This window comes from Prionailurus viverrinus, chromosome A1, assembly GCF_022837055.1.
Source record: "Prionailurus viverrinus isolate Anna chromosome A1, UM_Priviv_1.0, whole genome shotgun sequence".
Taxonomy (NCBI): domain Eukaryota; kingdom Metazoa; phylum Chordata; class Mammalia; order Carnivora; family Felidae; genus Prionailurus; species Prionailurus viverrinus.
The window spans coordinates 17,558,437-17,571,024 of NC_062561.1; the positions used below are offsets into that span (position 1 = coordinate 17,558,437).

At 42.6% G+C, this 12,588-nt stretch overlaps 1 protein-coding gene across 10 annotated transcripts in view; it reads right to left on the bottom strand.

The window, feature by feature from the left end:
- LOC125177129 (uncharacterized) overlaps nt 1-12,588 on the bottom strand; it is a 124,715-nt gene that overhangs the window by 64,205 nt on the left and 47,922 nt on the right. For 9 of the 10 annotated variants that reach the window (XR_007144818.1, XR_007156535.1, XR_007144823.1 and 6 more), the window contains one exon: nt 7,886-7,979. Coding sequence is in view for 3 of the 10 variants with exons in the window: in XM_047823240.1 (XP_047679196.1) it covers nt 7,886-7,979 (94 nt within the window). In the remaining 7 variants the exon portion in view is untranslated. Of the gene's footprint in view, nt 1-7,885; nt 7,980-12,588 lie in introns of those variants that run through there. The other variant, XR_007144838.1, reaches the window with a different exon arrangement.

Below are 12,588 nucleotides of genomic sequence, written 5' to 3' on the forward strand. Positions count from 1 at the left end.
TCAACAAAATTTATGGGATGCTTCTAACAAAAGTCTATAGGTTCTTATGTTATAAATCTTGTGTATTAATTATACTAGACACTGATCATTTTGATGACCATCATCTGAACCTCATGATATTTTAGCAATCCCTTACCTCTTTTCTGATTGGATCTAAGTGAGCAAGCAGCAGCAATTTCTTCTAGACATGCTGTTAAGACATTTGCATGTCAAAGAGTGGGAGATAAATCTGGGAAGAATTCAGGGGCCTAACCCACTCACCCCCATGAATTTCTAGGGACCCAGTGATGTACAGCAGGTCCAGATATCCCTTCTAAGGTAAAGGATAATTCCTTGCCTCTGGCTCTTAAAGATATCAGGCCCTAATACCTGGAATCTGTAAATGTTACCTTATAGGGTCATGTTTTTGCAGAAGTAATGCGATTAAGGATTTCAAGGTAAAGCGATTATCCTGAATCGTCTAGGTGGGCCTTATCTGTCATTGCAAGTTATTGGAAGAAGGGAGAGGGGGATTTGGCAACACACACCCAGAAGGCAGTTGAGGTCAGAGGCAGAGGCTGGAGTAGCATCCGCAAGGCCAAGAATGCCAGAAGCCCCCAGACACTAGGGAGGGCAAAGATGGGACCCACCCCCAAGAGAGGAGAGAATGGGGCCCTGCTGACACCTTGATTTTGGACTTTGGCCTCCAGCACTGTGAGAGAATAAAATTCTTGTCTTAAGTTTGTGGTTACTAAAAACAACCACAGAAAACGAACACGGATTTTTCTATTAGTAACCGGAAAATGCAGATACCAGTCTCTCACTTTCCTGATCTTCCTTGGAGGGAGGGCACGGGCATGGACTGGGAGATGCATCCTGGAACTTGAGTCAGGAGTTTCTGGTACAAAATTCTGGGATGGTAGAAAATTCTCTCTGGCAGCAATGTGAGTTACAGGAAGGTGAATTTTCTGGAGTGGGAATGCTGGGCCAGTTCAGCGGGGAGATCTTGGCACGACTTCTGGCTGCATGGCCTCCATCCAGCCTGGTACACCTGACTGTCCAGGAACTCTGTAGGCTGTTGACGTTCTTTTGTTTATACTGAGTTGCGTTGGTCCCCACAAACTAAAACCCTGACCAATACATGGCTCCGCCACTTGTGTGGGTAATTTCCCAAAACTTTCTCTTTCTTTCTCCCTTGGTAAAAGGATCAGTACAGAGATATTGGCATAGATAGATCTATACATATACATTTAATTTTCTCCCCTTTGAAGAGATGTGAAAGACACGCCAAGTGTGTTTTTTTTGTGAGTAAATGCACATAGACGGTGCATTTGGGGCCCTGCAAAGGAACTGGTTATAAGATTTCTTTGATGTTTATCAAACATGGGAGATTCGAACCCAAAGCACAGCCATTGCTTCTCAGAAGGAGGTGAGCCCCAGGAGGATACAGCCTATGAGGAAGATGTGTCGAGTGTAACGGCCAGCCTTGGGGCTCGGGTGCACCTGGGGGTGGGCTGGTCCTGCCCTGACGGCCAGGCCCAGGGAAGGATAGAGTGCTGTGTAAAAGCTGAGCCCCAGTCTCAGGAGAAGCTGTCGAGGATGCGTCTATCTTGAATGTAAAATGGACAACCTGAGTCCCTATTTGTCCTGTGGCTTTCCCTTGGCTGATACCTTCTCAGGGACACAGCACAGTGAAATCACAGGACAGGAGAGGTCACGACACAGAATCTAGGGAAAGAGAACTCATCTGTACTCAAAGTTTGCCATAGCCAGACTCTTCATTTACCACTCAGGTTAATTCTTTACATAGCCTAGTGATGCAGATACTCTCATTAATATTCTGAAGATGAGAAAACCTCACTTCTGGGTGAACAAGCACCTTCCTGAGGTCACAGGGAAAAGGGTTGGCTCCACCCAGGCCTGCCCTTCTCCAAACCCACATTCTCCACTTTCTGCCAAGTTTACCTGCTGCCTTGTGACTAAAGGATGTGATGGGACTCAGGTAACCTCACACAGTTTCTAATCTAGAAACTTAGGATAAAGATTTTTTAAGTTTTTAAAAATATGACTACAAAGGTCTCTTTATTTTTACAAAATAACATCCACATCCATAAATAGTTTAAAAATTAAGACATACTTGGGGCACCCGGGTGGCTCAGTCTGTTAAGTGTCTGACTTCGGCTCAGGTCATGATCTCACAGTTTGTGGGTTCGAGCCCTGTATCGGGCTCTGTGCTGATGGCCCAGAGCCTGGAGCCTGCTTCAGATTCTGTGTCTCCCTCTCTCTCTGCCCCTCCCCTGCTCATGCTCTGTCTCTCTCTCAAAAATAAATAAACATGAAAAAAATTTTTAAAAATTAAGGCATACTTTCTTTGTTAAAAGAAAATATCAATTAGTAAATAAGAATATCCAGAAAATATCTATAGTTTAATACAGTAATTTAAATAACAATTGCCCTATTCGTTCTAACATACTTGGCAAAAATAACCTTCAAATGTACATAAGCATAAAATTCCTAAATTATACCTCTAGCCCAGATTCTTCTCAGTGGTAGACAGAATTACAAAGGTGGTTTCCAGGATCTCTGCCTCCTGGGTATTTAATCAAACACTAAGGTAGTACTTCTGTGAAGGGATTTTGCATATGTTATCAAGATGTCAGGTCAGTTGACCTTAAAATATGATGATTATCCAGTGGCCTTGACTCAATCAAGTGAGCCCTTAAAGTGCCTAGAGTTTCCTTTGGCCAGTGAGAGAGGAATTCCCAGAGATCCAAAGCATAAGAAACCCCTTCTTGCTCTTGCTGGTCTGAAGGAATGCAGGCAGCCTCCAGGAGGAGAGAGTGACCCCAGTTAAGCTGCCAACCAGCCAGGAAATGGTGACCTCAGACCCTCAACCACAAGGAACTAGATTCCACTAACAGCCTAAATGAGCTTGGAAACAAATTCTTCCCCAGAGCACCTAAATTAGAACACAGCCTGGCCAAAAACCCGATTCCAGCTTTGTAAGGCCCCACCCAGAGAACCCTGGAGAGCCCACCTGACTTTCCCACCTACAGGACTGTGAGTGAGAGTGCACTTGGGTGCACTTGGGTGCTGTTTAGAAGTTTCTACCATAAACTTAGAAGGGCCATAAAAAACTAGGTAGTAGAAAACTACTACTCAGCAGTGGAAAGGTAAGACATTCTCCTAAGCTCGAGATCTACACACAGAACTTCTTATTCTTCCCATAAGTATTTATTGAGCATGAATTTGTGTATACCACTTAGGATATATCCCTAAACAAAAGGAACACGGTCCTGTCCTGTGGACCCTCTATTCCGACCCTCTATTCCATTAGAAAAGATGGATATAGTGACCTCCAACTCAACCTTATCTCCCATTCCTCTTCTTTCTGTGTGCCCTCTCTCCGTGGACATCATGGTGGCATCCACTCAGATGTCAAGTTAGAAACCCTAGCGTCCTTTTCTGTCTTCCTCCACCACTATGTCCAATCAGCCAACAAGTCCTATTTATTCTACTTCTGTAACATCTTTCAAATATACAACCTTATTTCCAAACACAGGTCCTTCCTTAGTTCAAGCCACTGGCACCTTTCCCTCAGATTACTGCAACAGCTTCTTTTTTAAAATGTTTATTTATTTATTTTGTGCATGAAAGAGAGAGAGAGAGCTCGAGCAAGGGAGGGGCAGAGAGAGAGAGAGGGAGAGAGAGAATCCCAAGCAGGCTCTGTACTGCCACCATGGAGCCTGACGTGGGGCTCGAGCCCACAAACCGTCCGGTCATGATGGGAGCTGAAACCAAGAGTCGGATGCTTAACCCACTGAGCCACCCAGGCGCCCCTACTGCAACAGTCTCTTAAATACCCTCTTCCATTGCCAACTCCATTCCTGATCCCTGGTTTATTCACACTGAAGCCAGAGTAATTTCCCTTTAGCACAGATCTAGCCATTCACTCCATGCTTCGAGTCTCCCAAAGTCCCCCTTGCCTTCAACTCTAACAATATCCAAACCTCACCCTGACCCATGAGCTATATGATACGAATCACACAGTGCCCTTAAGTTCCTTTCCTCCTTTAAAAAAATTTTTTTTAATGTTCATATATTTTTGAGAGAGACAGAGACAGAGAGAGCATGAGTGGGGGACGGGCAGAGGGAGAGGGAGACACAGAATCCGAAGCAGGCTCCGAGCAGTCAGCACAGAGCTCTACGCAGGGCTCAAACTCATGAACCGTGAGATCATGACCTGAGCCAGTCAGACGCTTAACCGACTGAGCCACCCATGCGCCCCTCCTCCTTTTCTTTCCAATAAGTACCTTGTCACCTATATCCCTTTCCCTTGCAGCTACTGTACTCTCCAGCTGTACTGAACTAACTACCCAGACATCATCTCTCTGTCTTCCAGTGCTTTTCCCTCCACATGAGACAGATCTCCAGCTTTTTTTCACTTCTGGAAAGACTTAATGCTCTTTCGCGGGCTGTCTTGTACCCTATACCTGGCCTCTTTTAGTATTTCCCACTCAGCGTTTGTTCAATGGGTAGTTGATTGTATTAAGCAACATTCTGATTAGTAAAATTGATTAACTCAAGCTTTGCTGACAGTCGCTTTAAATCATGAGCTAAAGTGATTCGATTTATCTCCGAACCACCTCATTTTTGAGTGTATTTGTTGTATCCATTAAATTGATCATAAAAGGCTTTCTGTGAAAATCCTTTCTTTCCCTGCTATATTCCGTATGCCTGTTCATTATAAGGCTGGGACTGAAATAAAGTTGTACTGAAGTGCTTTAAAAATATCATTTCATGAATAACATGTCTGAGAGAGAATTTCTGAATCTGTTTGCAAAGCTGCCATCAATCTGTCACCTTAAAATATTTTCACTAGCTGTTCTCACATTTACCAATGTTATTGCCATAAAACTCACACAGCGATTTTGTTGAACGAATGAATGTTGATAAGCATATGACTATGTTTATCAGAAACCTGAAGATCCACTGGGGAGACGGGAACACTGAAGGCATCGCCGTGTAGATGAGTGGGTCTCATTAAGGCTTCCAAATTGGGACCTTACAGGCAGGGATGTGACAGAATACGGAGATTGCAAGGGGATGGGGTAGGGAAAACATTGAGAAATAAAGAAGAAAACCAAATTTCTGCACAAAATGGGTAGATAGCCAGAATGAGAAAGGAAATTTTTACTGGGCACTTTTCTAGTTATTTTCTCTCTCACACTGAGCGTGCTATACTTGAACTTTTGCAGAGAATAGGGCAAGGGAATACCAAGCGGCAAAATGGCTTATAATGCAAAACAGTCTTCTATTGACCATGTTGGCTAGAGTTCTTCATTATAAGCAAATGATATCTACTCTGATTGACTCGCACATGAAAATTATTATTCGCATAATTATTGATTCGCAAATGAAATTTATTAAAAAGACACTGAAGAGTTCACAGAATAGCAACAAGATTAGAGAATGTGGCTTGGGGGTTACTCAGCCACACACACACAGTCCCCAAAGGACACATCTAAGCTAGTTGTGAACGTATACAGCTTGTACTCCTAATGTTGTTAGCCCCGAACATTGGCCACACTGGTGGCCAAAGGACACCATTATGAGTACTCACTGCTACCTTGAAAACTTCATTTATACTAATTGTTACCACTGCGTGAGAGAGAACTCTTTGCCTCTCTGAATCTCTAGTTCCCAAGTTAAAGTCAAGGGCAGGCTTATTAGGTACTGTACAGCCAAAAATGATAACAAATAACTGCCAAAACCAAACATAAGAATTGGTAGCATATATTAGATAAATTGAACTACATTAAAATTAAGGATTCTGTTCATCAAAAGACATCATCAAGAGATTTCAAAACAAGTCATAAACTAAAAGAAGATATTTACTTCATGTATATTCAACAGAGGGTTATTATTTGGAATACATAATGAATTCCTATGAATCAGTAAAAAAAAAAATAGAGAAATGAGCAAACATATGGGCAAGAATTTCATAGAATCAAAAAAAGCATATAATATGACAATGTCTTTAATGTTATATATAATCAGTAAAATGGAAATTTTTAAAAATTAGACACAATTTGGTATTCACCAAATTAGTGAAAATTCAAGTCTGACAAGAACAAGTGTCTGTAAGAATCTAAAAACAAAGATTTCTCATACATGTTGGAGTTAGTCTCAGTGAAAATAAATCTTTTGGAAACCAGTTTGGCCTTGGCTAGTAAAATTCAACAAATACGTATGTTCTGAGCTAGACATTTTATTCCTTGGACTATAACACAAAGAAACTCTTGTTTATGGGGACAAAACTTAGTAAGGACATAGTGACATTTTGATATAAATTTGAAATATCCAAATGCTTATTAATAGTGGGAGAAAGAAATAGTTTTTGTTGGGGTGCCGGGGTGGCTCAGTCGGTTAAGCATCTGACTTCGGCTCAGGTCATGATCTCACAGTCCGTGAGTTCAAGCCCTGCATCGGATTCTGTGTTGACAGCTCAGAGCCTAGAGCCTGCTCTAAATTCTGTGTCTTCCTCTCCCTCTACCCCTCCCCTGCTCACACTCTGTCTCTCTCTCTCTCTCAAAAATAATGAATAAACATTTAAAAAATTAAAAAAAAAAGAAATACTTCTTGTTTACATTTATTTATTGGCATACTCTACATTAGTGGAAAAAAATCAATGAACGACAGTCACTCATATCATCATCCGTGACCCTCCAAAGCACGACACTGAATGAAAGGAGTAATTCCAAAAGAAAATCTACAACATACTTCATTTATGTAAAGTTTAAAAACTCAGCAATATATTGTGAAAGGATAATGAGAATGATGAAACTACAAAGAACACCAGCACTGTGGTTAACTAAACATCACAACAGTGATTGAAGGGGGGGCATGGGAAAGAACTTCTGCAGGCCATAGCAGTGGCATCCAAAGTTCTGGTTATCTAGAGGCGCCTGGCTGGCTCAGTCAGTTAATCATCTGACTCTTGCTTTCGGCTCAGGTCATGATCTCACAGTTCGTGGGATCAAGCCCCACATCAGGCTCTGTGCTGACAGCGTGGAGCCTGCTTGGGATTCTCTCTCTCTCTCTCTCTCTCTCTCTCTCTCTCTCTCTCTCTGCCCTTCTCCTGTTCCTGCTCTGTCTCTCTCTCAAAAATTAATAAACTTAAAAACAAAACAAAACAAAACAAAGTCCTGGTTATGTTTTGTCTTTTAAGTTGGCTAAAGATTATGTGGATATTCATTTTACCGTTGCTCTTTAACATGTACATTATTCACAATGGAATCTATTCTCAATTTCACAATTAAAAAACAACTAAGTCTTACTTAGACAATGGCAGTGGTGGTGATGGTATTGGGAAGAATGGCTGTATTCTTGAGCCAGGTGGTACCCCCCCTCCCCTTTTCTGGTCCCTATTTGTTGATGCCCTCCTGGAGCTGTTGTGTTGGGAACAGCTTGTCACACACTATTCCCTGGGAGAATACCAGTGACCTTTATGAGAGTTCAGCAGCTCTTTACTGAAAGGGTTGGGGGAGGGGTAAATGAGTGGTAAGTCCACCCAGAGAGAATATGGGTTTTGTGCTCTTGGGTCTAGTTCCCAGTTATCTTTCTGCACAGTTACAGTGTTGACCGTCTAGGCTTTTCGCCAAGAGTCCCTCTGGATGCTCCCAGATCTCTTGTCTGCCCTCCCCCAATGGACTTCTCTCATTTCCTACTCTCGGTTCCTCACTCTCTGATTCCTTACCTCTCAGGCCTTTCTCTTTCATCTTGTAAAGCACTCTCCCTTTAACTTTTCCTCCATACTGTGTCCCATCTCTGCGTCCCCGTCCCCTATAGCCAGGACCTCCCGATTCAACTGTGTCTTCTGTACTTAACACAATTTGCCACCTACCGTGTTGGACGACAGTTATGTGTTTGCTCCATCCAGTTAGTGCTTCTCCATGAAGAGGTGTGCGTAGTTTCTGGCTGGATGTGCCTTCTTGCCCCTGGGAAAAATAATAAAATGAGTTTTAGTCTTCTGGAGGGTGCGAGGGCTATGAACTGTAACAGGAGGCTTCCCCTCAGGCTGCAGCTGTTCCTACTATTTCCAATAATGCAGATTGATTTCTTTCTAGAAACTTCAGCTAGTGCGCAGCAAAAAGGAATATTCTGCCTGTAACATAACTTTGAGCACTCGTCCTTTTTTTTTTTTTTTCTTAACCAATACTGTATACTCAGGACTTCATACACTAAGACATGTCTACCCTGTTTATGCAATGAGTCTCATTACAAAACACTCTCTGTTAACTGACACTGAATGATAAGAAGCAGGATAGCTAAGGGGTGACTGTCCTTTAAGAATTAGGTTGTCTGGGGTGGGGGGGGTTCCCTTAAGTGTGTCACTCTTGATTTCAGCTCAGGTCATGATCTCAGGATTGTGAGATCGAGCCCCACACTAGGCTCTGTGCTGAGCACGCAGCCTGCTTGAGATTCTCAATCTCTCTCTCAAAAAAAAAAAAAAAAAATGGTGGTCTGGGTCTGGCCAACTTCATTCCCTCCCAGCTGGCTAAACTTGGACAAGTGGCCGAACCACCCTGGACCAACCTTCTCAATCATATGGAAATCACAGCAGTTCTACCCCCATCGGTTAAATAAGATAGTCTATGTAAAGTACCTGGCACACAGCCAAGGTTCAGTGTTCATTATTATTATGTCGTGCACAAAGCACATCTGTCTAATTATAGGGTTTTCCCTTGTGAGTGATGAGTTGGGTGGGTGGGGGTGGGGCGCAGCCAGGCAAGGGAGAGAAAAGGCCTTGCATTAACACTGGGTGTTTTTATCCCAAGTGATAGGTACTTTAGAAACAGCATTCATTTCTCTGGTGACACATCTTGGTGAATGTAGAAACAGATGATGACAAGTATAAAAGTAAGAGCATTTCTTGGACCTACACAGATCACTTTTTAACAACAATCAAACCTTTTACTTGCTTTTTAAAAATTTATGACAGAAAGCCATCTGAACATGTCTGCTTTTAGGAACAGGCATATCAATCTGTCTTCATTTTAAATTTTCCTCTGAGGAGGAGAAACATGGCAAATGAATATAAATAGTTAAAAGTTTCTTATTCTTACTCTTTTTTTTTCCCCCTGTCAGATGACAAGGCTGACACGTGTTAAATTTTGAATTGGATTTGGAACACAGATTTTGGAAGAAATGTACCTTGGGTTCTGTCAACTCTCAAAAGTTGGAGAGAACACTGGCAGGCAGATGCAAGTTAGATCAGGGGGCATGCCAGTGCTAGCCAGGCCGACTGGCGGCTGCAGATTTGCTTTTCCTCTGGCTGGCCAACATTTGGGGAAAAGGAGTTGGCTGCTTTCTCAAGCAGAAATAAACTCTAGAAGCTGACAGGAAGCTGTAGGAAGACAAAACCTGTGTGTCTAACGGGGGAGCAGCGGAACACAACACTCCATCTTAGAATTAGCAGGCTGGACCTCCCAGCTTCTTCTAGAACTTCAGATCTTAAAAAGTTATTTTAATATGTTGTTTGGAAAACAGTTCTCAAACAATAGTGTATGGCAGTCTAAGGTGATAGTGAAACTGTTCTAGAACTGCATCTGCACGAAAGCCTTTGGCATAAACTGTAAAAGGCATCCAGATGAAAGAAAGAAACAGGGGCGCCTGGGTGGCTCAGTCAGTTGAGCATCCGACACACGAGAATGTGGCTCCCTTACCAAAAAGTGAGAAGACTTAATCTGTGTGTGACTCAGTTTCCTCATAGTAGGATGAATGAGGCTGAAGTATCTAAACATAGTAAGTGTTTTCTCCCAGGAGGGTGTAGCTAAAGGGAGTAGAGTGAGACATTAGTGAATGGGTAAGCATTTAAGGAGTCTCTAAGCAATAGAGAATATGGAAATAGAGACTAATCTTGGGAAACTTACACATAAAGACCCATATAGCAACTTTAAGTCAAGTTATAAAAATTGGGTGTTCTGCTATTTGTTGAATCTTTTCCAGTCACAGGATCATGATACTGAAATGACCATATTTCTCCTTCTATTAGTCTAATACTTCATCTGCCTCCACTGATTCCTAAGGCGGCCCATCTATTGCTGGTGGCTGTAATTGTTATATTATATTATATTATATTATATTATATTATATTATATTATATTTTACTTTATTTTATTTTTTGTTTTTTTAATTTTTATTAATTTTTGAGAGACCGAGAGACACAGAGCGTGAGGGGGGAAGGGGCAGAGAGAGAGGGAGACACAGAATCTGAAGCAGGTGCCAGGCTCTGAGCTGTCAGCATGGAGCCCAATGAGGGGCTCGAGCTCACCAACTGTGAGGTCATGACCTGAGCTGAAGTCAGATACTCAACTGATTAAGCCACCCAGGAGCCCCTATTTTATTATTTTTAGAGAGAGAGAAAAGAGAGAGAGAATTCTGGGGAGGGGCAAAGAGGGTGTGGGAGAGAGAATCCTAAGCAGGCTGTATACCCAGCACAGAGCCTGACGTGGGGCTTAATCTCATGACCATGAGATCATGACCTGAGCCAAAATCAAGAGTTGGATGCTTAACCGACTGAGCCACCCAGGCACCCCTAAAATCCTTTCTTTAATTGAAATAAAGTCTGCCTATTCTTGATTCTTTTCATTATTATTTAAATCTATTCTCTTCCAAGCAGAATGTGGAATAAACAGGGAACAATCATGCATGACAAACAGGGGCGAACACAGCTCCCCAAAGAGAATATCCAAATGCCATCAAGGATAGGAAAAGATGCACACTTCCTTCAGTCATCAGGGGAATGCACGACTGAAACCAGAATAAATGATCTCTGCATGAACATCAGAGAGGCAAAAATTGAAAAGCCCAACAATTCCAGGTGTAAGCAGGGGTGTGAAGCAACAGGAACTCTCATATATTGGCAGCTAGAATGTCAAAAGCACAAGCACGCTGGAAAACTGACAACTTCTGCCCAAGCTGCCAAGGTCTATCTTAGTGTCCGGCAATTCACACCAAGAGAAAGGGACATGTACGTCCACAAAAAACACAAGTGTGAGAATACTCAGAGCAGTTTTATACATAATAGCCTCCAACTAAAAACAGCCACCAACTGAAAAATTAGCAGCATGTTATACAGTGGAAAACTTTGCAAAGATAAAAAGAACAAACCACTGAAATACACAACAGCATGAATGCATCTCCCAGAAATTACATTCGGGGAAAAAAGCCAGGCACGAAAAAACCACGCTTTCTGTGATTCCAAATCCATCTGATGTTCAGGAAGTGTTGAAACTAACCAATGATGGTAAAATTCAGAATAGCGGTTTTCTGGGGAGGTGGATGATGGATACAGAGTGGGAAGGGGCATGTGAGAAACTTACGGTTTCAGAAATGTGCCAGAAATGATCTATATCTTGATCTGCATGGTGATTACAGGAATATGTGCATATGCAAAAAATCATCAAATCGTATACCTAGTATTAGTTCACTGTATGCACTATGTTTATCCCTCAATAAAAAATAAATAAATGTGAGTGAAACAAACCAAAAAGATGTGAAATGGGAAAATCAGGTTGGGTATGGAAGTGAAGACAGGGAGGGCTGTATGCCTTGGATCTAGAACAGACAAGCAACGGGGGGCTGGAAATATTACACTGAACTAAACCAAAACCCATTAGAATCTGCAAACGCAGCGAACTCGTTTATTTCTCTCTGGCATTTCTTTGTGATTGAGGGAGGAAGTTTAGAGTTGTGTTAAGGCAAGTTCCCTGGGAGACAGGCTCTGAGCTAGAAATTTATGTGCAGGAGTTTTGTTAGGGAGTATGCTTATAGGAACATCACCAGTAAGAAAGTGAGGGGAGCAGGACTGGGCAGAGAGAGAAGATGAAAGAGATGTTATTTTACCAGACTCGGCCAGTCCTACTCAGAGCTCTGGCACTCCAGAGCTGGTCCTTCAAAGTGGTTACAAATTGTGACAGAGAGGCCAAGACTTTGCACCCTGCGGCAATCACTGATCAGTGTGGCTGCCCTGAGGAGGGTGCATAAACTTGGGTGGGGTGCTGCCTTTGGTGGATAACAATCCCCAGAGAAGGATCCAACTAGGAAGCGTTAATGGTTAACATCCCGGGCAGCTGGAAGAACTATCGTGTTGGTCTGTAGGGTACAATCTGGATGTACAATGTGGTCTGGGTACAATGTGTCAACGTATCCACCCTTCGTCATGTTTGCTTCTCATAGTAAGTTTACTTCCACCTGGGACCAGCTTCTCTAGGATTCTGCTTGGTCTCATCTCGGTAAACCCACAAGAGGAAGGTTAGTGGGATCAGCCACAGACCACACCACTCTAACTGGCTTTGAGGTCACAACTGATTCTCATCCTCTCTTCTTCCACGACCCATTCTATATTCTTTTCACCCTTGGCTAGCAGCTCTGTTGGTCTGGGTGGCTTTTCTTACGGTGTGAGACTTACCCTCATCCCTGAGGAGGTTGGAGTCCCGGTCACTGGGCCTTTCTCATGCTGTGACGGCTGAATTTGTCCATTTACTGTTAAAATTGGGAGAAGTGTTCCAAGACATGTCCCTGAGAGCAAAGCTATCCTTCTCT